Consider the following 25,154-nt stretch of genomic DNA (forward strand, 5'->3'; position numbering starts at 1 on the left):
TTTTTATTATGCATCTCATCATGAAAAACAGTTTTATAATATTTTAGGTTTCAAAACTGCTTAAAGATAGAAAAAGTTTTGGAAGGATATACACCAAACTGTAAACAAGATGAGCAATGGTAAGGGAAATAAAAAAAAGGAAAGGGGGACTTACAATTTTTACTCTGTGAATTTGAAATATGAATTAGCAGAAAGGATAAGTATGTTTTTATATTTACATTTATTGATTTTAAAATCTCACAAATTCCATATTCAATTCAATTCCAAGAGCATACATTGTTTTGTACACTGTTTTAATAACTTGGATATATCAGTGAATACAAAAGACAGGATTTCCTGCCCTTATGGTGTTTACATTCTAATGGAGAGAGACATAATAAACTATGAACGTAGAGATAAATATGATATTGAAGATGATGATGAGTGTCATGAGAAAAGGAAACATGGAGGGGAGCAAGGGGAGCAGGAACACAGGCCAAGGGCAGCAAAAGAGGCACAGTTGGTCACCTTATGACATCGGGCAGGCCTCCTTGGGAAAGGGAGCCTTAAGCAGATTGAAAGAGATGAGAGAACCAGCCTGCTGGATCTGGGGAAGTGTTCCAGGCCATGAGAATAGTGAGGCAGGAAGGTGTCTGGCCAGCGGGGCCAGAGAGTATTTAGTAAGGGATGAGGTTAGAGACATAGGTGAGAAAGGAAAAGAATCAGGTCAGTCAGGGCCTCGGGCAATTATGAGGACATTTGGAGTACAAGGGAGAATTTTAACAGGGTTTGGAATAGAGCCACACCATTTGACATAAAATTCTCACTCTGGTGGCTGAGCTAAGAATAGACTCTAGGGAAGTTCCTGTTTCAGTGATATTGAGAAGCTTGTATTGGACTAACCTACAGATAAGTATAAACACTAGGCAAAATATAAAAGATAATTATTTGAGGGCTAAAAGAAGACAGCAAACAAGCAAGCAGCAAACAACAGGCAGAAAATCTGTGGAATTTGACCATGGAAAGATGAAAACTTCACTGGGCAAGGGCCATGTTTATATGGGTTTTCCCCAGAGGGCTTGCCCCTGTCGGCATGGCATGAGTGGCTAGAGCCCAAGCAGAGAGCTCCATCTTTCTGAGTTAAGGTATTAGAGAATTAAGTTTGGGGATGCAAGAGCAGCTGCAATTGAAGAGTACGATCTTGGAAGGGAGGGAGCCTCGAAGGAAGAGCCTCAAATTCTGTGCACACATTTTCCTGAAATGCTTCCCTGACTCCCGAACTGTGCCACATGATCAGTGTCATCAGAGAGCATGGTCATTTAATTAACTTTTCCTCCAAACGTCTGGAATTTGACTTTTAAATTAGCCATCTTCTGTCATTTCTTGTTTATTTTCCCAGCTCACTACACGTGCTCAGCTTGGTGCAAAATCTGAACAGTTGCTGAAGAAAGGAAAGAGCATTCCTGATGTGCTGCTTGTTGACATCATGGTAAATGCTATTAAGTATGTATTGCATTTTTCTTCCTCTCATCTATTTAATATATTCTTCATCACACAAAGATGTATAAAGAATAATACAGATTTTTTTGTTTTAATAACATTTCACTCATCTGTATGTGAAAATATACAGCAATGAAAAGATAGATATATTTTGTGACTTACATGCCTATATTCCACTTCTTCTCCCATACCAAGCTTGACTTCTTTTACCCAGATGTGAATAAAGTCAGGTTCTGTTACCTGTGGGGAATTCAATGAGAAATTGAGTAATTGGAAAAGCCAAGGGAAAGACTCAATTGTGTGGTCACAGACCACAGGGAAAAAAGAAGCCATAGATACTTGACTGACAAATGTAATAAAGAGACAAAGCCAAGCAGACTGGAGAAAACTGTCAAAAAGCCCCCTGAGAAAGAGCTGCAGACAACTTAAAGTAGGTGAGGAAGCAGAACTGAGTAGTGAGATGTGGGATGTGGAAACAGTGAGACCAAGAGAGATGAGGAAGGAGGGCTGAGAGTTCTACTCTGCATCTGGAATGGACTTCCCTTAGTGTTTTCTTAAAAGATGACATTAAAGATTTAAGTTGCTTCTCAATGATGATGTGTCTAGAAATCAGATCACAGGGCTGCCCAGAGCTAGGAGGGGCCTCACTCTAATCGTTGTAACATTTCTCAGAAGTGGTGTAAAGCATGTGTTTCAGCCATGGGATTCTTTGCTTCTGCTCCAAATAAAAATGTGTATGAAAAGCATCAGATATAAAGCAGTTCTTCACTTTAGTTTCAGTGGAACTGAAACCTCCACATCCCATCGTCAGAACTCCATTACCCTCCTTCCACCACCACCATCCTCATTGCCCCTGAGGCTCCTCCAGATGACAGTCATAGTGTGAAATCTTTGATCCAGCCTAAATCTATCGTTTTTCTGTAAGGAAAGGGAGGCACATGACAGTTCAGTGAGGTGTTCCAGTTACATGTCTGGCTAGTGGTATAGCCCCAGCCAAAATCCAGGTCTCCTTACTCCCTATCATCTCGTCCTCAAACTACAGCTGAACAAGGGTGGCCCTCACCTCCCCTTCCTCTGAAGTGGCTCCTGTGACTGTGGGTGGAGGAAGGAACTCAAGGAAATTCTCTTTCCCATCTTTGGCCAATGAATCAACAAATTTATTCTATGCAGAATGCTTCACCAAGCTCTGGATGAGTTATAAAACCAAAATGAAGTCTTTTCTTGCTCTTAATAACCTAATGAGAGAAATATAGACAGTGACCTGAAGACAGCTTGATACTGTGGAAAGATCATTGGATTTGGGTGATTTTTAGTTTCGTGACTTTGAACAATAATGAAATTTCCTTTAACTTCTGTTTTCCCCCTCCTTCCTTGTTACACTATCGGAAGGATCACATGCAGGCCCTAAAGTAGACTCAGAAACTTTTGGAAAGGGGATTCCATTGTTTAATATGAGTTCTGACAGAAATAAATGAAATTATGCCGTTTAATCCAAAGGCCAAAAACACAATTTTGCATAATTTAAGGGCTTAGAAGAACAAAGTCGAAGTTTATGCCTTTCTCACCTTGTTTTCCAGCTGCAAATTAAAGCAATAATTATTCAACACCCTTTCTCTGAAGAGGACACTGTGCTGAGTGCAAAAACCCAATTGCACTTCAGCATCCTGTAATCTGAGATTTTAAAAGACTCACTTGAATTTGTGTTAAGCAGAGAAATATAACCACTTGCATGGCAAAGTGAAAGTCAGAGAAATTCAGATCAGGATACTATGACTCTACACAGGCTTGGGTGGGATAGGAAGAGCTCAAGGGTTGGCAGTACAAGTATCCAGTATGTGCTTAGCTCTGTGCTGAGTTTTTAAAATGCATCATTTCAGTTCATCCTCACAACTACCTTATGAGGTATGTTATGTTACCCCATTGTATAAATTAGGAAACTGAGGTGCAAAAGAGGAACAGTCTATGAACACAATATAGAAAATGCAGTTCATACTCATATAACATTGAGGAGATGAGTTTGTTTGAAGTAAATGGTTCAAAATTGTAAGAGATAACAAGTTATAGAGAAATAAAGTGTTGATATGGTTTGACTGTGTCCCCATCCAAATCTCATTTTGAATTGTAGCTCCCATAATTCCCACGTGTTGTGGGAGGGACCTGGTGGGAGATGATTGAATCATGGGGGCGGGGCTTTCCCGTGCTGTTCTCTTGATAGTGAATGGGTCTCACAAGATCTGATGGTTTTGAAAACGGGAGTTTCTCTGCACAAGCTGCCATCCATGTGACTTTCTCCTCCTTGCCTCCTGCCATGATTGTGAGCCTTCCCCAGCCATGTGGAACTGTAAGACCGATTAAGTCTCTTTCTTTGTAAATTGCCCAGTCTTGGATATGTCTTTATCAGCAGCATGGAAAGGGACTAATACAGGTATGGCTAGTTAATTTTAATGTGTTAAAGCCTCTGGAATGGATTTGGAGGGCAGCAAGTATCCACAGAAGTATTTTAAGCAAGGGAGTGATGTGGCACATCAGTAAACCTAATCTTTTAGCTATGAAGTAATGAAATTCATGCAGTAGGAAGTTATTGTGGAATTGCAAGAAAAAGGAAAGATTCATCATATTATTTCCAAAGTACTTGTGTCTAACAAAATATTCATGAGTTGTCCTGTTTCAATTTAGTGAGATACCTGTGAATCAAGACTGGATCCTAGATGGTTTTCCAATGACTTTAAACCAAGCACAGCTTCTGGAAGAAGCTCTTACAGGCTGCAATAGAAACCTCACAGAAGTGGAAAGAAAAAAAGCACAAAAATCCACATTGGCTATTGATCCTGCGACTTCCAAAGAAATACCTCTTCCCTCTCCTGCATTTGATTTTGTCATATTATTAGATGTTTCAGATACTTCCTCAATGAGTCACATGAATGATATTATAGGTAAGCTGGACACCTTTTTTTACTCTCTTTTTACAGTGAAAACTCTTTATTTGTTCTTTGAATCAGTGAATAGTCCCATTTGCAATTATAAATGAGTACAAAATAATCCACTTCAGCCTATCAAATAATTATCTAGCTGAGCACAGTTGCCTCTTACTTTGACTGTTAGCATTCAGCGCTGTGGGCAAAGCCGGGAACTAGTGAGTTCCAGTCCAACTGCAAGCATCTCACTGAATCTTTCCATCAAAACTTGGGAGTTCCCCTGGCATTGGGGTGTTTTTTTTGAGACATGCACATATGGAGGAGTGCTTTGTGGCTGTCTAGCATGTTTTGGTGGGTCACCCTCTTGAGGGTCATAAACCACATCTGGGCTGTAAGAAAGGATCTGATAACATCCTTTTCTTGGACTGAGTATTAACTCTAAAGAGCGGTATCAGTTGGCTGAAAATTTCACATGATGGGGTTGAATCTTCCTGCAAAAATTCATAGTTTAACTGTTTTTCAACCTTGAAAAATATCCTTTATTCCACAAATTAAATACTTATGGGTAAAAGCACTTATTCTTGAACCTTGGCTTTCTTACATATAAAGTATTTGACCTTGAGAAAGTTACCTTATTGTTCTAAGCCTTGGTGTCACAACCTATATGATAAAGTGGCTCGTTGTATTGTTATGGGTATTAAATGAGATCAGAGCTACATGCTTAGGACAGAATCTGGCACATGATAATAAGCATGTGGTAAATACATCAGGGAAAAATGATGGAAGACTTTGAAATCAACAAACGATTGCCTTCACATCATTTTACTAGAAGGCTGAATATTGCCTCTTGGACCCTTGGGGGTACCTGATTCTATAGGGGTCTGTGCCTCTCTCTGGTTTTGACTCAATTCTTCTATAACTCTATAAATAGTAGGAAATTGATAGTAATGCAAATGATTCATGTTCTTAGAAATGAAAATAAATTTGGTTCAGCTGAGACAATTTCCACACTGTAAAAAAAGATGATTTGAAATACTTGAGCCCAGGAGTTTGAGATCAGCCTAGGCAACGTGGCAAGGCCCTGTCTCTACAAAAATAAAAATACTAGCCTAACTTGGTGGCACATGTCTGTGATCCTAGCTACATGGGAGGCTGAGGTGGGAGGATCACTTCAGCCCAGGAATTCAAGGCTGCAATGAGTCATGATCACACCACAGCACTTTAACCTGGGTAACAGAGTGAGACCCTGTCTCCAAAAAAATTGCATTGCTCTGTAGATAATAACCAGAATTTAGTGGGGAGAGCAAAGGAATAAGTGTTCAGAAGCAGCAGCTAATGGAGAAGAAGAAAGCCTGGGAGAGTAGTGTCTCATAAGCCAAGGGAAGACAAATCTTCAAGGCAAGTGTGTCATCCAGTCCCCCTTCCAGACCAGCAGGAGCCTGGGCTGAATGGGAGCCTAGCCACTAGGGTCGGATGCAGCATGCAGTTCTGCAGTGCTCGGGGTCTATGGAGAAACCTGAAGAACATCATCACAGAGAAACACACTACATCCAAAGCCACGTGGGCTACAAAGTCCTGCCAGGGCTGGGCTGAGGTAAATGATCCAGATTCAAAGCCAACGGGCAGGAGACTGGGGGACGTAAGGAGGGGGAATGGCCATTGTGAGAGTAAACGGCTGCATTGGAATGGAAGAGGAGGTGGCTGCCTCCGCTGTTTAGCCATTGGTCAGCCTGAGACAGAACAGTAATGTTCACCCTCTGGTGAGAGGTACAGACAGGTTTTGAGTTCAGGCATCAAATACTGACCCTTTGTGGCTAATGGTGACTGAAAAAGAACAGGAAGGGGCTTCTGGGACTGATAATGTTTGTATATCTGGGTACTGACTGTCTTCAGTTAATTAATTCCAGCAGATGTGTATTAGTGTATGCGTTTTTTGGCAAGTATAATGCAACAAAGACTAAAAATTAAAAAGAAGTCCAGAACCTGGAGTCACATTGCCTGGAATCAAATCCCTTCTCTACCATTTATGAACTTGCAATTTGGAGCCAATTACAGAATTTCAATCCCAATTACAAGTTTTTGTTGAGTATAAAATGACATAATATATGTAACAGCTTTTAAGAATTGTACGCTAAATTTTACCTATAAGTACTATAGAGAAGCCAAAATAAGGACTGAAATGTGTCCTTTGGCATTTTTGGTGACTGGTATGCGAGCCATTTCATGGAGGGTGGGAGAGAGAAGGAAGGATTGCAGTGTATTGAGGTGTGAGTGGGAGGGACAGAGACAGAGAGTGAGTGGAGATAACTCCCAAGAAGTTTATCTCCGAAAGAAAAAAAAAGAGCCATGGTCACAGGATATTTGTTACTTTTTTTTTCTGTCTTTATTTATTTTAGAAAAGGGTCCATATATATATATATATATGAAAGAGCTCAACTGATTTTTTTTAGCTAGGGAATTAGTGAGAATAAAGGTTGTATATTTTTATTCAAAGATGCCTACCAGCATAAGTCTTAACAAAATGATATCATTTAAGGCTGGTACAGCTAGAGGACACAGGGAGAACTCGAAGTGTTCATTCATGCAGTTTAGGTTTGATAGAAAGCATAAAGTGAAGTCAGGATAATGCAGATAAATTTGGAAAAAAGGAGGTAGGAATTTAGGGACTGGATGCTAGTGAAGAGATTCATCAACTATACAGGAGTGCTGGAAAGTTTGTGGTAGGAGTATAGGTCTTTAGGATTGCAAAGATGGAGCCATTCAGGGTGATCACAAAATTCATTGGCCATGGTACAGAGTACCACCAGTGAAGGGAAGGGGAAGGAGGACTGCCTGGGGCTCAGGGGTTGGGAGGTTGGAGAGAGAGAGGAATGCTGATCCATGCACTGAAGTCCTGACAGCGGCGAGGTAGTGACCATGAGATGGTGCATGGCCATCTCCCAAGAAGAGCACTCCCACAGTTTTCTTCAGTCACCTGTTCCAATGTGATCCTTGGGTTTTATTAATCATTTTAAAGCATCATTCTGTATTCTAAATTCATTTCACCCTGTTCTGTTATGAATGGAGATGAAGAACAACTGATTACTGTATCCTGTGAGGGTTCTTCATTTGCTTGAACTCTATTAGTTCACTATTCAATGTTCTCTTGCATTGAGTAATTGTAATTTCTTTCAGTCTAGTTCAAGGCTTTCTTTCCTCTTTATGATTTTTTATTTATTCTAAATTGGTGAGTATTCTGGACTTTGTACCATTAATCCAGAATAGGACTTAATCAGAGCTGTTGAGATTGGTTTTTTTGTTAGTTTGTTTTTGGTCTCTTCGGCTCTATTCCTTTATGTCTATTCTGCAGGGAGATCATAAAGTCTAGAAAGAAACAATAATTTTGTTGTATTGCATATAATATCAAGAAATAATTTTTATGCATATTTGACGTTCCAGCCACCTTGTTCTTTCATCTTAATTTTTACATCACCATGTTAATTTTTCCAATTCTTTTCAAGTTAGTTATTCATGATGACCCATCATTTTTCATTCTCATCTATCATAGACAATCCTGAGATCCTCTACACTGAAACTACAGCTTCTCTTTAATGTTTTACTTATTTTCCCCAATTTCCAAGAAAACAATCGAATTCTTATCTCAAAACTATACTCTTTCAACATCTTTTAAAATATTTTTAAGTAACACTGGACCAAATACAGGACCATATCTGTTTGGCATCTTTCATCAGTATATTTTAGCAGTAAGTAGCAACTTTGGTTTTGAAAATTATCTAATTAAATAAATTTTATACCATAGCTGAAGAATTGTCCTGTAAAACTGCTCACGAAGATATCAGTCAACGTGTAGCTGCTGAAAACCAAGATAAGGGTGGAGACCAAAATTTAAGAGACCAGATACAACATAGGTTAGTTTTTAACTAAATGCTCTGCTTCTTGTTTCATGCTTTTTAAATAGATTGACAACTGCTTTAGAATCATCAGATCTAGAAGAATATCTATTTCTTAGCATTCAGTCTTTTACAGGTAAAAGAAAACTAAGTAGTTTTGATAATTAGTGAAATATTTATGTGCTAGCTTTCATATTTAGAGCGCAAGTCATTATAGTCTGAAAAAAGAAGAATTAAATCAGGCAATACTTCCCTTTATGGTTACATGAACTTATAAGTTAATTATACGGAATCCTGATTGACCATTCATTAAGGAAATACCGGTGACGATGGTGGAACTTCAAAAAGGCAGGCATTGGAGTGTAGACTACTTCTATTTTGCTAAAACAAAATTATTCTTTTGGTTGTGTGCAATTTGCCATTGGAAAGGGAAATTTAGACAAAATTATACAATTTTATGAAACCCTGAAAAGTTTAACAATATGAAATGAACCAGGGAAGAGTAATTTGAGCTACATTAAGGCTGTCTACTCTCCAGGAAGAAAAAAAACAGTTTCAAGAATTATTCCAATAACATTTTTGAGTAAAGTATATAAGTCTAATCTATACTTACTCAAAGATCTCTTCAATTTCTATCTCTGAGAAAAAAATAGATGGCCTAGGTGAATCAGGCTGTAGCTACCATCCGAAGAGAGTTCAGTTATTCTACTACGAGCACAGATGATGTTTTCTTAGATTTTCACTTAGAGACCTGAACTCATACTAAAAGTTTTCCTGAATCAATGACATTTTCCTCTTTTACTCTCATACATCTCAAAAAATATGTCTTGATGACATTAAGTAATTTCTTCTTTAAAATAAATAACATTGTTTCTTTTTCAGATGCAATTATATTGGCAGCATGTCTTTTCATTATGCATGTCGGATAATTTATGCTTAATGTCATTCTAATCTTTTGATCAGTTTGAGATATTCATATCACATTTTGATTTTGCAGAATTATAGGCTTCTTGGACAACTGGCCTTTATTGGAGCAATGGTTTTCAGAGCCAGAAAATATTTTGATAAAAATCAATGCTGAAATAGATAAGGAATCTTTATGTGAAAAAGTAAAAGAAATTCTTACGACTGAAATAGCAAAAAAAAAGAATAAAGGTATTTACATTTGTTTATAGTGTTGAGTTTAGGCAACTAAAATGTGTGGTTTTTAATGAGTTTGGTAGGAAATGAAGATGTGATTGAAAAGTTCTTTCTTATCTTTGGATTTATACTATCTACAAGTGTATTCTGCCTCTGGCTTTAGCTTTCTGTTGTATATGTTTCTGAATAGAAGATTTTTCTCTCTCTTATTTTAATCAAAAAGAGACCATCTCTCTGAAAGCATTGTTTTCATGTAAAAACAACAACAACAAAAAACCCAGCAGAGTTGAATTTAAATGTTAATTCACATTTTATTCTCTGGATATATGCAATCTTTATTTGTTAATTAGATATTTTTAAGTTAAAAAAATGAAAATTAGGGATGTTGTAGATAAAGGTAAAGGTTTTACTTTGTTAGCTTTAGCATCATAAAGAAACCATGTGAATTCTTCTTTTAGGATGGACACACTAGGCAATTTTTTCTCACATCCACCTATTTTGTTATGTTTATTATTATTAAATTGATTATTAATTATATATTAACTTGCTTCCATGTTTTATCTTACCCACATAAAACCACACAGATCTCCTTCCTCCTTCATTCAACCAATGATAATTGCCCACTAACTTTTTATACTATTATTGAAGCTTTTTATTGAAAGATATTTTAACTTCAGTCCAATATCATATTTCCATTGGGATTTTACCTTCGAGACAAGATTTGAAAAATAAATCTTTCCTTTTTGTTTATTAATTACCCCAAGTTATATTGGCAACTACCATTTCTTGGTATAATAAAAAATGGTCAAAGTTAATAGTGTCAAAAGGATTCTAAAGTTGCCTTGATAGCATACTGTCTCCTGTCGCTAAATTTGTGACCTAACTACCATAATGTGCCAGTTAACTAAAATTAAAATAGCCCATAGACATAAACCACAATAACCATGTAAATCCAGGAGCTCACACTTAGAAAGACAAGCTCCTACATCTAAATGCCTACTCCAAAAACTACCAGCATGAACCTTTCAAACAAAAAACAATCATATAGTATTTTAAGAGGCTTAACATGCATTTGACAGAATAGCAATCTTACAGAGTCTTGGTTGGGAAGCAAAAACAAACCAATTCTAACTCATAAAGGCTTGAAGCTACAGGTTAGAATCAGTTTGTTTTTGCCAACTATTAGACTCAACTTCAACATTTTCCTAAAGAGTTTGCATTCTAATATTCACTGACTACATTAATAGACTCAGTTATCACTTAAGATTTATATTTCAAACAGGTAATTAACAAATGTTTAATAATTAAAACAATAAACATTAATCTAGCCCAGTGCTCTGTATTAAATGTCCCGACTAAGTTAAAAAACTAAAAGAATGTGATACTTCTATATTCTGACCACAATATACTGTTAAGTAGGAAAAAGCAGGTTACATATAAAATAGTCTCTTTTAAGGAAAGTGTACATATTTATGTATTAAATACATATGACAAAAGAATCGGGCAGCATATATAATACTTGATGGTGGGGAAGGAGATGGGACTTAAAGAGACTTAACAGGCAATTCCCCTTTCTACTTGTCTTAATTCTTGGATGTTTAAAACAATAATTATGAATAACTTTAAAAATCAGAACTAAAACCCCTAATTTCCACTTCAAAAGAACATCTAATAGAATGAAGCCTCCTAGCTTGCTGAATTGAAAAGAGTAATCTAAGGGTGAAGTAAGCACACGTAAAGAGAAATAGTCATGCAAGAACGTAGGCATTTGTCGCCAGTGGTACATTGAGTAGAGCTGTGGGCCTCCGCAGTGTGAAGGGATGGAAAGACTGGGCAGTCAGGGAGGGTGTGCCAGGAAAGGTGAAACTGCATCACGAAAGGCAAAGGGTCATCACAATGATGGGAGCCTAGAAAGACTCCAGTCAGCCATGCTCCATCCCTCCAGGCATCTGGGCTAACCATCTTCTTTGACTGGAACACTCTTTCACCAGAAATCCACGAGTCTCACTCCCTGGCTTGCTTCATGTCTTTGCTCAGACGTCTTTGCTCAGAGTATGGTTGGGCATACTCACCCTGGTAGTCCATCTAAAACTTAAGAGCTGCCCACAACACTTTCATCTCCCTTACTCTGTTCTATTTTTTTTTTCCATAGCACTTATCACCATCTTAACTCTTGTATAAATTAATTTATTCATCATATTTATGGTTTGTTTCCTACCACTAGAATGTAAGCTTCATAAGGCCATTGATTTTTCTGTTTTGTTTTACTGTTGTATCTCCAGCAATCAGAACTATTGTTTGCAATATTATTATAATTATTATCATTAGAAATAGTAGTAGTTTTACTTTATTGTTGTAATCCTTCCTTTTCTTCAATGCATAATTCAGGTTCAATAAATGGTTGTTGCAGGAATGCATAATTGCTAAAGGCTTAATTGAGGATGTATGTACTGTGCAGTATTCTAAGTGCTTTGTATTCACTTATTAAAGTTAATGATACACATTTCTTTCCCCTTCCATTTCCTCCTCACCCCACCTCTTGTATTACATTGCCCTTTACCATCTTTTTACACTTGTTCACTTTGCTTTCCCACTGGAAGTTTTCAAACAATATTTTATTTTTCTCTTCATCATTATTAGCTACTTGTAGATTATCACTTTTACATTTGGCACCCACTTGCTAACCCTTTATACCTGCTCTGTACACATAAATACACATATATTCCTCATCACCCCCATGCCAACCACCACTGTCACCACTCCTACCATCACCACTACCACACCACCACCATCACCATCACTATCACCACCACCATCACTACCACCATCTGCACCACAGCCATCACCACCTCTACCTCCACCACCATCACCTCTACAAGCACTTCCACCACCACTACCACCAGCACCATCATCACCTCCACCACCACCACCACCACCACCACCACCACCACCAGCTCTTCCTCCACCACCACTACCACCAGCACCATTACCATCATCACTACCCCTACCTCTGCCACCATCACCACCATCATCACCATCATCACCACCACCACCTCCACCACCCCCATCACCACCACCACCATCACTACCACCACCACCATCACTACCACCATCCCCACCACAGCCATCACCATTTCTACCTCCACCACCACCACCATCACCACCTCCACCACAGTCAACACCACTGTTATTAATACTACCACCACTACCACTACCACCACCATCACCACCACTACCCATCAACATTACCACCACTGCCATCAAAAGGCAAGGGCAACCATATTTCTGACAAGGGAGAGAAGACTTGAAATCTTAGCTTTAAGGACTAGATGATTTAAGGGAAAGCCCTAAAGCATGAATTAGCTTTAAATACGTAAGAGTGTTTTATATTAATTTAGATTTCTCTGAGTTCAACTGAAATAGTAGATGTCTAGAGTTTCTAATGAAGGTCAATTCTTATCATCCTTTTGAAGTTGAGAAGAAATTAGAAGAAAAGGAAGCTGAGAAAAAAGCAGCAGCCTCCCTGGCTGAGCTTCCACTTCCCACACCTCCTCCCACTCCTCCTCCTGAACCAGAAAAAGAGAAGGAAATTCATCTTCAGCATGTGCCTTCAAAAACTCCTACTGCAAAAGGAAAACCTCAATCAGGTGATTGACAGAATGATTTATAATCCTGTTTTTCAGTTTCTTATTTTTACTCAGTAAAGAATTATAAATTATAGTCTATCTACATTCAGACTTTGGGCAACTTCAATCATATGAAACAAGGCTTTACACTTAGATGGAAGTGGAAAAGCCCTCAGAGTAGCTAAAAGTGTAGTTGTTACAAAGCCCAGCTTCTTCACTGTGTAGGAGGAGACATGGAGTCATCACACCTAGGTCTACTGATTAAAGTAAGATTACAGATGAGAAGAGGAAAAGGCACAGAGTAACACATAACTTCAGGCAGATCAAGAGGATACATGTCTGTTTGCTGAACTATAGAGTTACATTTATGTAACGAGTAAGAACATCTTAATAAAATAAGAATGAGTATAGCTGGTTTTCCACCAGAATAAAGGAACAAATTAACAGCAACCATTAGAACTAGAATTTATATGTAATTGTAAATCTTCAGGAATACGTGATTATAAAAGTATAGAAACAAGCTCCTGCCATCTCAGTAAACATATATTTATGGACATAGAGACAAAGAGCCTAGATAGAGAACAATTTTAGTTTAAGTTTTTTCTAGATCCTTAACCGCTAAGGACCATAAGTCTAGCATTAAGTGGTAGACAATGAATATAATGACAAAAGTGAAGTGCTTAATTGTTGTAATGCATGATATTGGTAGAGTGTCAGTATCCATTTGTGTGTGTATATAAAACAAATGAGGCTCTGGTTTCTAGTTTCAGCTTTATAAATGGCTGACTGTGCAGTTACACCATGTCTACCTAAGTATCTTTGATACTGTGTCATGACCACATTTCTAAACTCCATAGTCTTTCTGCCTCACGGAGATTTGAGATAGGTCTGAATTTTTAAAATTAAACTTATTCATATTAAACAAAGACATTTGAAGACTTTAGTAAGATATGTTATGGTATATTAAAGACCATTTCACTCCAGGAAATTAGAAATTAACTACAGGCAAAATACACACACCCTAAAAAATGCTTTTATCATGTCAACAATAAAACACAAAAACATGAATTAAATATACACCCTTTTCCCACTGTCTCATTAGGAAATTAAAAAACAATTCAGAGGTCTAGAGGAAAATGGAAATGTTTTAAATGGTTTTTAGAACTGGGGAAGACAGGCCGAGCATGGTGGCTCATCCCTGTAATCCCAGCACTTTGGGAGGCTGAGGTGGGCTGATCACCAGAGATCAGGAGTTCGAGACCCGCCTGGCCAACATGGCAAAACCCCATCTCTACCAAAAATACAAAAATTAGCTGGGCGTGGTGGCAGGCGCCTGTAATCCCAGCTGCTTGGGAGGCTGAGGCAGGAGAATTGCTTGAACCTGGGAGGTGAAGGTTGCAGTGAGCTGCGATCGTGCCACTGCACTCCAGCCTGGGGGATAGAGTGAAACTCTACCTCCAAAAAAAAAAAAAGAAAAGAAAAAGAACTGGGGAAGACAGTTTTCACAGTGGGTCAGGTGAGCCTGGAATTATCGAATATGGTCCTTTAACCTATAGCTATGGCTCTACAACTCTTGCTCCTCCTCAGCTTGCTCCAGTCAAGAGTATCTATGTATCTGAGCAGTTTCCTGAAACCAAACTCTAGTGTTTCTGATCAGGACCAGCTCAGTCTTTAAGTTTCTGAAGTTTGTTTGCTATTTTATAATTGTATTCTTGAATACTGTGCATTGAAGAAATAATAAATCTATTATTGCTTTAAAGAGTCGTTGTACTTGTCTTTTTTTTCCCCACCAAGGTCAGGGCTAGTGCCTGATATTTAAGAATGTTTAGAAAGGTTAATCTCCAGAGTCCTAATTGCTGCCACCCAACCTCACTGTGATGGACATTGATGGGGCAGGAGAGCAGACAGCACTGCCCCTGCAGCTCAGGGAAGCTTGGTTAGGCAGTTTGAGAGAGGAACATTTATCACAGGTTTTTAAAATTTTTTGTGTAAATAATTTACAAATTTTCCAAAATGGAACATTTGTAGAACTGAAAGCCTGAGGCTTCTGAACATGCCCTACTCAAGCATCTAATTACAATCTTCAGCAGAAGTTGAGATGAAAAGAGGAATTATTCACTAAAAAAACAAACAAAAATTTTAAAAAGGGCTAGAGGAGGCATAGTACATTGAATCCTAACAGTTATTTTGTTAAAAAATTGTTCTATATTTTATTCAGTTCCATATTTTAGATCTGCTTCCATTATACTTGGGATTAAATTTGAAAAACTCCATAGTTATGTCCCATTGAAGGGTCTGTTATCAAATGCAGTATCAATTGTCACCATTTAATTGAGAATTAGTTCTTAGTATGGCACAATAGAATAATACTACCTATACTTCTATTTAGGTTTTTCTTTCTTTCCTTCCTTCCCTCCCTCCCTTCTTTCCTTCCTTCCTTCCTTCCTTGCCTCCCTCCCTCGCTATCACCCCCCTCTTTCTTCCAAATTTAGTGGTCAACTATTTGGATTTTTAAACATTCATTTAGAGAGATTAACAAAGTCACTTGTCTTATTTCTGTGGAATCTTGGTTGTCATGTCTGTGATATTTAAATATAAGTGAGATCTGCTAGGCATTTATACATTCTTATAACTATCACTTCCAAATACAAAAAAATAGGTTAGAGGGAGTCTGTCTCCATCACAGGCATTTCAGTCGCCATACTGGTTCATCCTTTAAAATGAAGGAAAAAACTATATAGCCCAGGACCAAGGGAAGAAAATAATTAAATTCATTTGGTAAATAATGCAGGATGTAGTGAATTTTTTTTCAAGGAACAAACTCATTAATTGGGGCATCTCCAGATCATCAGTTTTCCAATTTCTCCCTTCCAATATATTTCTCAACTGTATCCCAGGGAATTTAAGATAAATATACTCACATCATTCTTTGCATTACCATTACAGTCAATGAAAATGTAGAAGTCACAAGGCAACCAAGCGTGTGACCAAGAGAAGTTCAAGGGTGCAATATATCAAAACAATGTGGTTATTTACCTCTTCTTCAAAGTGTTTGGCCATCATTTTTATCTTATTTGTTTTATTTATTTATTTAATTTTTAGAGACAGGGTCTCACTGTGTTGCCCAGGCCATACTCAAACTCCTGGGCTCAAGCCATCCTCTAGCCTCGACCTCATCAATAGCTGGGACTACAGGTGCATGCCACTGCCCCGGCTTTGGCATCATTTTTATTACAGATACAGTTGTCTTGTTGTATAGGCACATTCAGTTGAAATAAATCCAAATACAGCCATATGCTCCAAATGGATTTGTGATTATCTTTTAAAAACGCTACAGCTAGTTCCATTAAAGAGTTTATGATCAAATCCACTACCAAATGTTAATATTAAAGTTAGGACTAAACATCTCAATGTGACAGAATAATGCTGCTATTAGAGCTATCATTCCAGAAGTTTCAACCCAAAGTCTGTCTTCAGGATAATTTTAACTCAAAGTAAAGACCTGAGCCATTTTATGCAGTTCACAAATGTAACTGTTTACCTATGGGAAATAGCATTAGCTTGCTTACAACCATCTAGCCCAGGCTACTGAAGTAAATCATCAATGATTTTTGTGTGTTGAATTTTGTTTAGAAGCCCCCCATGGTAAGCAAGAATCTCTTCTGGAAGGAAAAGGGAAGAAAGGTGAGACCGCACTCAAAAGAAAAGGTACAGCAGATAAAAATAGATATAATTACATGTAATTCTGCATTTTATAACTATCTCAGTGAAAATAGCTAGATTTGTATAGTAGTATACATTGACCACTTCTCTCAGGCATTTGTAAATCATAAGCCGTTGCCAAAGAATATAGTCTCAAACTTTCTGCATTCTGGCGCTTGCCAAAGGCCCTGCTGAGAAAAGTGATGCTTGCGGGGATAATTTAGACAGTATCTAATACGCAGACTATCCATTCATCAGAGATATTTTAGCTGTTATCCTTGGGCTAAGCTGTGCCATCAGAAAGCTACATACTGAATCAAGTTTTCTTGGACCCCTTATTGAATTTCCTTTACTGATAAGCACTTTGGTAAAAAATAAAATAAAAATCTTACATTACCTTAGAACATTTACAAAACTAAGAAAGGAACCTTGGTACAATACTGTTAACTAAAGTAGAACATTTAATTTTTACCATCTATTTTTAGTGGAACTCTTGAAGTTTTTGAGACCTGTCTGCATTTTTTTGTAATCATTTAAGCCAGTAATTTATAAACAATTAAAAATATGAATTGGGGCTGGGTGCAGTGGCTCATGCCTGTAATCCCATCACTTTGGGAGGCTGAGGTGGGCAGATCCTGAGGTCAGGAGATGGAGACCATCCTGGCCAAGATGGTGAAACCCCATCTCTACTAAAAAAATACAAAAATTAGCCGGGCATGGTGGCACACACCTGTAGTCCCAACTACTCTACTCGGGAGGCTGAGGCAGGAGAATCCCTTGAATCTGGGAGACATGGAGGCCGCAGTGAGCCAAGACTGCACCACTGCACTCCAGCCTGGGCAACAGAGAGAGACTCTGTCTCAAAAAATATATATATATATTTATATATATTTTATATATAGTATGTATATTACATATAGTATATATTTTATATATATATGAATTCGAATTAACAAATGTTTACAGCTTGATGTAACTTCTTGGTGTAACTACATACTGGCAATGGATTTTAATGATTTTACTTTGTTCTAATTTGTATCTCATGCAAGGGATTTTAATTCTTGTTACTTGTTTGAGTTTCTTCAGAGAATTCTTCAACCATCAAAGAGTAAAGAGAACCTTGCAAATATTTTAGAGAACTTTGAGTTACTTTCCCCACCCCCAACCCCACTCCCTGCTTTTTTAAAGAATCATAAATTCCCTGGAAAATTTATGTCATGCATACACCCTCAATAAGTAAACTTTTAAAAGCCTGTTTATGAGGGCTGGTGTCCTTTTTAGGGTATTTGGATATGTACTCTGTAACTATTTTTTTAACAGTCAGGTACTTTTAAGTTATCTATTTGAGCATTAACATGTTATTTTTGTTGATGTTGTTTTATTGAAAATTATTTTGACCTGACATTAGTATTTGATATTTACTTTGTATTTTTTTTCTCAATATTACAATTCTATGGCTTCAGTTCTGAAATGCAAGCTATTAAGTCCAGCTTGTTTTTAGGTTAGGTTGGTTTGTCTTTTGGGTTTATTTTTATTTATTTATTTATTTATTTTTTGTCCCTGACTGCTTCCCTACTGCCCAGGTATCTTACAACTTAAATTAATCTGGTGGCGTTGCATTGCTTGCCTTTTTCAGTTAATTGTAAATGCCTATGGCTTTATCCATGTGACACTATCTCTAAAATATCAGCCTTGCAAAGTTTTTCTTCTGCATAATGTTTGATTATGAAACAATAATGTTTGATTTTAACTTGTTGTTTCTTGTTTTGAAACAGGGTCTCACTCTGTTGCCCAGGCTGGAGTGCAGCGATGTGATCATGGCTCATTGCAGCCTTGACCTCCTAGGATAAAGCAATCCTCCCACCCCAGCCTCCCGAGTAGCTGGGACAACAGGCATATGCCACCACGCCTGGCTAATTTTTGTATTTTTTTATAGAGATGGGGTTTCAGCATGTTGCCCAAGCTGGACTCAAACTCCTGGGCTCAAGCAATCTTCCCACCTCAGCCTTCCAAAGTGCTGGGATTACAGGCCTGAGCCATCACGCCTGGGCAATTTTAAGTTTTTATAGAATATTTATTGTAAAGAATTTTGTTAAGAACAGTTTTTCTGAAGACCATGTTTTCACTCAAAACTCATAATGACTTTCCTTAGTTTTCTAATTCAGTAGGCCAACTTTAATGTCCATTGAAATGAAATAAAACTTCCAGTTTTTTTAAAAAAAAAAGTCCTCCACAACTTAACATAGCAGTGGAGGTGAAACTTTTATTATACCAATAATAACCTAGTATTATATTTTCTGAAGGAATATTATGCCCACTACATCATTCAGTGGCCCCTATATGAAATCCTAGGTGATAAATGTCGTTCAGAATCAAGGGACAGGAAAATGTCTCTTCCTCTGGGTGATTAGATAATGGGCGCCTCTAAATGAGAGCATTTTCCTTTGTGTTTTGGCTGACTAGAAGTTCAGAAAAAAACTCATGGCTCAGGTTTAGTATCTGTGCAAGGACCTAGATCTGCATGTCTGCCTTCTAATTCCTCTCCTGATTTTGAACTTCTACTTTAAGTTATATTTTTCCTGACCCTAGTTTCATTTATGTTCTTTTCTCTATTTTACTTTATTTCTGTGAAATAGGGGGATATAATTTCTAAAGTAATTGATAGTTGGTGAAAGAAAATCCCAGGCTCTAAAAAGCATATCAGTTAGATTCATATTGAAGCTGCTGTAGCAACCAATTAACTAAAGATTGAAATGCAGTTATGGATGCATGCAATTTACTTCTTCCAGGTTCATTCAAGTGGCATTGTCATGAAGTATGTGTCTTTTTTAAACTGTTCATCACAAATTGCCAGTGCTGTTGCAGTCCAAGAGTGTGTAATGTTCAAAACATAACGTGCTAAAATAGACGTTTGGACATTTAAATATATATAACCATGATTCTCAAAGAGAATCTCACCCTTCTCCAATTATATGATATGATAGGTTTATATAACTAGAGCTAATTGGTGAGTTAACACTGAGATAAAAGTTTTAGTTAAAATTTTAAGGGCTATAATTTATGCTCAGCTCTCACTTGTTTACTAATAGAATAATTTTCATATTTAAATTACTCCTCCCTTTTTTCTCATCAGGATCAAAAAAGTAAATGAAACATCATTATAGAATTATCAAAAATAGAAATTAAAAAGACTTAGGTATATTAGGTACCAAAGCATCAAATTAGACATAATTAACAGATGCTCTAAGAGCATCCTTAATAAAAGCATACGGACTCCAAACAATTCATAAGCAAGCACAAGTTCAACAGCAAAATATATACATTGGAGCCATGTAGTTAGCTCAAATTAACTACAAAGACTTGCAAATATTTTTTGTTTTTATTTTACTATTCTATTGCATTAAATAATATTTGAAATAGGTGAACTCTCAAGATTTAGACAACTTTATGTTACATATAAATAATGTGGTTTTGGACTTCCTTCATGTGGAAGAAATGATTTCATTTCTTAATCTTTCAAATTAACACCATTGCAGGTGAACACCATTAATTGTTCATCTGTTTATTTCGCGAGCCATTTGATACCAATTATATTTAAAGAGCCTCTTAGTTGAGGAATCATATATTTTTTCCTTTCTTCAAACTTATTATTTCCTGCTGTTGATGTCTTTGATTCATTTATATTCTTCTCTGCATATTAGATCACTCTGTACCCTTCTCCCTCCCAAATCTTGACACTGAGATGCCATTAACAATGGTACTTAGAGTGTTCTTAAAAAATATTTCACCTCCTCTTGAACCCATTTGCCACTGTCCCATTATGTTTCTTCATTAAACAATGGCTTTTCAAACATATAGCCTTGCCCAGGAGAGACGTTAATTAGGAGCCAAATGAAGAAAGTTTTCAATAATCAACTAAATTCAGAAAATGCCAAGTTACATCAAGTTAAAATGTTTTTAATTACAGGATTTTTTTTTCTATAACATTGTGCATTTCAAAGAGAGCAGGGGACATCATATGTAAGATCCCAAGGCATTTTGGCTGCAGAATTCTTCTCCCTTGGAGGAATATCTGTTGGGACCAGAGTTCTCTGGAACACTTGGAAATCATGCCATCTTTAGTTCCGATGCTTTGCCACATGTATTAGTGTTAGTATTGTTCCAGTGCTTGCCTTCTGATTTGTCTTACAGGGTCAATTATTGTAGGTGCTACCAAGCCACTTAAAATAATAAATTTAGTAGCAATGTTATAAGCATTAATGTCGCAGGACTTTTCCTTAGTTCAGCTAAAGACGGGGTTCTTGTCCATCCCATGGCCATGAAAATTTAGGCTCACAGACGGCTTAAAGGGTGAGTAAAACAGGGTTTTATTGGGTGAAAAGGGAAAAAAAGAGGGAAACAGGGACTCTCGCAAGGCCAGAGCCCCTCCGCTAGAGCCCTTCCTGCCTGGCAGTTTGAATCCCAGTTTCCACACAGGAAAAGGAGGGGCCAGGCTTCTCCCCACCGCAAATGATGTGAACTTCCCAAGGCTCCACCTTAGTGGGCAGGCTGGTTGGAGTTTCTCCAGGGACCGCCTGCCACCTGGCTGTCTCATTCCCCTCTCTAAAGAAGTACATCTAGCTAACTGTTGTTAGATTAAGGATAAGGACGAAGACCGATCTTAACGCTTCCTGCTGGCAGGGGGCGCTGTTTTGGGGAAATGGCAGTCAGAGCTCCCTCTATTTTAAATTGGTCATAGAGTTATCATTTGTACTTCATCAGAGATTCAGGTCAAAGCAAAATCATTATATAGAAAAATATATCAAATTGTGAAAATTGTCAGTTACTGCCTAAACACTTAAATTTTTCTAAATTTTATATAATTTAGATATAACTTCAGATCTATAGATAATAGATACTGTTTTTAAATATATAAGTAGAGATTACCTAAACTGCCCACAAGATATAATTAACAATTTCTCCTCTACTTATAATCCACTTATTTTTAACTAACATAAAAGTGGAAGATTTATTTGCTTTTCTAAGCAGCATTATCATTAAATAATACTCATTAAAGATATATTTTGGAGGAAGAAAGTGCTCCTAATTCTACAGGTATCTGTAAACTGCATCTAAAAATTTTAATAAATAATCTAAAGGTAAGTGGAATTTTAAACGGGGTGAATTTCCAAACTGTAATAACTTCATCTTTTCAGGGAATATTAGTACTCTCTGAGTTAAGGACCAAGGTTGTTCATACCATAGGGTACCACTTAACAGATCTAGATTCCCCTCTTGATGTTATCAGGGAAAGTGAAGTGAATGTCCTTTTCGGATTCTGAATTGAAAATTAGACCTCCTCTTTCTCGTTTTCTTCCCAAGCACCCATCCCCCTTTCCTTCCCTCCCCTTCCTTTCCTTCCCTTCCCTTCCTTTCCTTCCCTTTCTTTTCCTTTCTCTTTCTCTCATGCCTTGATTCTGCCAGGCTTATGGCAAAGCAACTACCTTCATCTTTATTCCCTAACTGTAGCAATAAATATAATTTCCCTACAGAAACCCTGTGTCATGTGCAGAGAATGTTCAGGGGCTACAACAGCCCCTCTTCTCCCCTGCATCCCTCACCTACTCCAGCTGACTCTTATAATATCCTCCTTTCTCTCTGCCCTCTTACCTGGTCTCCAAGGGATACCAAGAGCACCACTCATGTTCTAGCTACCTTCTTTCTCATTCAGGGTGGAGAGTTTAATTTGCCAGTTTCTGAAATAGTAAGTGAAATACACTTTATTCTAGAGTCTAAACTTTATAAAAGTCACATGTTCATTGTCAAAGCAAGGACAGTGATGAAAATAAAGTATCAAATATATTAGTAATTTGGATAGGTTGGTTGCTTTAAAACACTTACTATTATTAATATTATTGGTTAATTTGGGGGCTGTGGAGAATAAGGATTTTTTGTAAGACTCCTCAAAAAAGCTTAAAAATTAGTTAATGAATCACCCTTATGAAGATTATGAAGATAATGAATCACCATTATGAAGACCTGAAATCCATGGCAATTATAGATGTATTCATCCACTAGAATTCTGTCCCATTCGTTTACTTGTATTGGAATAATTTGATATGCATGTTTAAGGTTCTCCTAAAGGAAAATCATCAGGAGGAAAAGTACCAGTAAAGAAATCACCTGCTGACTCTACAGATACATCACCTGTTGCAATAGTGCCGCAGCCACCTAAGCCAGGATCAGAAGAATGGGTCTATGTGAATGAACCAGTTCCTGAGGTATGGCCATTTAGAATCAAGCTGGTAGAATTCATTCTTTTTCCTGCATATAGTAAGATTCACACTGTCATTTGCAACATCCTGAAGGCCTTTTACAGCAGGTAATATATATCTATCCATCTGAGATTTTTTTTAGAGACTACTCAATGACCCATATCTCATCCTTTCTCCTACTTGAGTTTCTGAGTCATGCTTTGAACTGCTATTTAGTGCTAAAATGAGGGGAACAAATGGGTTCTGTAAGGAACAATTTTCTTCTCAAGAACACACAGAGATGCAGATTCCTGGAAGAATGACTTCCCCAGAACACATATCCAGCAAATTTCTAGCCTTCTATTCATGTTTTAATATCCCCATCATAATGCTTTTAAATGAAGTTTAACCTTTGACTTTTTAGAAGTAGAAGAATATTTTTGGAGCTAACTAAACCCATAAAAGAACAGACAGCTATCTGACCTGGGAACGTTAATGGGTATGCTGGTATAAGGCAAGGAGATGTCCCAGGGGAGCGCTGGAAGCTCCGCCTAGCTCAACTCGCAAGGCCCAGTTGCCATCTACTATTTTTGCTTGCTTTAACAGATGAACTCTCAGAAAGTCCACAGAATGGTCCTTCCTTTAAAACTTTTTAAACAGCAAAGAGCTTTTTAAAAGACAAGGTCTCTTTCTCCCTCATTCCAGTCCCCAATGATCTCTTACTCTGATGAACTCAGTAGCAACCATCTGTGCCAGGCATTTGAGACCCGATTATGAAATGCAACAATTGTGGTGTTGCTGTTATTATTGAGCTTTCCTAGGGATATGTCTTCTCTCCCAATTAAATTATAAACTCTTTGGCGAGGGTAGGAACATGGAATAATTCAATGTATTCAACACAAACACAGTACAGAGTATGTAACAGATTCTTGATAGGTTTCTAATTGATTAATTAGCATTGAGAGTGAAATTAGAGCAGAAAATATTTAAAATTGAGAACATTAAGTGATATAATTATGGAGGTATGTAATTGACCTCACAGCCAAACAGAAGCTACTTTAATATATATATTAATATTAATATATATGTAGGTTCAAAAACTTAGCATAGAAGCGAGATACAGAAGTGGGTGTTAGGAATGAGATAAAATTAAAATGATACAATATGGTAAGTGATGGGGAGTGTGGGGCAAAAACACTTAAATTCATTCCTTAACTCCAAAATTTGAAGCCCTTGTAAGAAATCCATAGAGGACAAGAGAGAAATAAAATCAGGAATTTTTTTAAAACAAAATTAACATTGAAATATGGCACCAGCTCCACGTAGATCTTCCAGCATTCAGGATTCTATAGAAAACATGATAATTTGAGGAGAGTAGAATTAAAGACTATTTACACATGTGTAGGCAATAAGTATGGCAACCTACAAGGATTAGATTATTCCCTCTCCTCCAGCAAGGGACAGCTGGGGGTCACTACGGCCCCTAGGCTGAGGAGGTGCAGAAAGAGAGTAGATCCTTGGGCCTCAAGAGAACTTCTGCACTTAGAGGGCCATCTGACAGGAGCTGTGGCCTTCCCCAGAGGGATGCAGTGCGACCCCGCAAACAGGAGCAGAAAAATACTCTGGTGAAGAAGATGGAGGACCAAGGAGTTTCCTGAAGTACTTACATACATTAGCCTCCCCAGGCACTAAGCAAAGTGAAGGAAACTCATGTGGAGGGCCATGGAAGATGTGCAGCACAGACCTCTCATTTCCTATGTAAGGCCAGGTAGCAAACACCATTTGCTACAGCAAAACATGCCCAGTCTAGTTCATTTCCACTCTGGACTCCCCACACGTGAACTGCTGAGTTTACCTGCTGATATGGTTTTGCTGTGTCCCTTCCCAAATCTCAAATTGAATTGTATCCCCCAGAATTCCCACGTGTTGTGGGAGAGGCTCAGGGGAGATAATTGAATCATAGGGGCCAGTCTTCACCATGCTGTTCTCGTGATAGTGAACGAGTCTCACAAGATCTGATGGGCTTAACAGGAGCTTCCGCTTTTGCTTCTTCCTCATTTTCTCTTGACACTGCCATGTAAGAAGTGTCTTTCGCCTCACACCATGATTCTGAGGCCTCCCCAGCCATGTGGAACTGTAAGTCCAATTAAACCTTTTTCTTCCCAGTCT

The 25,154-nt window shown here is 37.7% G+C and overlaps 1 protein-coding gene across 1 annotated transcript in view; it reads left to right on the forward strand.

The window, feature by feature from the left end:
• The window catches only part of SPEF2 (sperm flagellar 2), a 192,537-nt gene that overhangs the window by 80,971 nt on the left and 86,412 nt on the right, over positions 1-25,154 (forward strand). The window contains exons 15-21 of the mRNA XM_032135721.2: positions 1,379-1,482; positions 4,156-4,412; positions 8,194-8,302; positions 9,282-9,439; positions 12,898-13,071; positions 16,684-16,758; positions 22,864-23,012. Of these exons, the coding sequence (XP_031991612.1) occupies positions 1,379-1,482; positions 4,156-4,412; positions 8,194-8,302; positions 9,282-9,439; positions 12,898-13,071; positions 16,684-16,758; positions 22,864-23,012 (1,026 nt within the window). The remainder of the gene's footprint in view (positions 1-1,378; positions 1,483-4,155; positions 4,413-8,193; positions 8,303-9,281; positions 9,440-12,897; positions 13,072-16,683; positions 16,759-22,863; positions 23,013-25,154) is intronic.

The sequence above is a fragment of the Hylobates moloch genome, unplaced genomic scaffold (genome assembly GCF_009828535.3).
Source record: "Hylobates moloch isolate HMO894 unplaced genomic scaffold, HMol_V3 SCAFFOLD_17, whole genome shotgun sequence".
Classification (NCBI taxonomy): Eukaryota; Metazoa; Chordata; class Mammalia; order Primates; family Hylobatidae; genus Hylobates; species Hylobates moloch.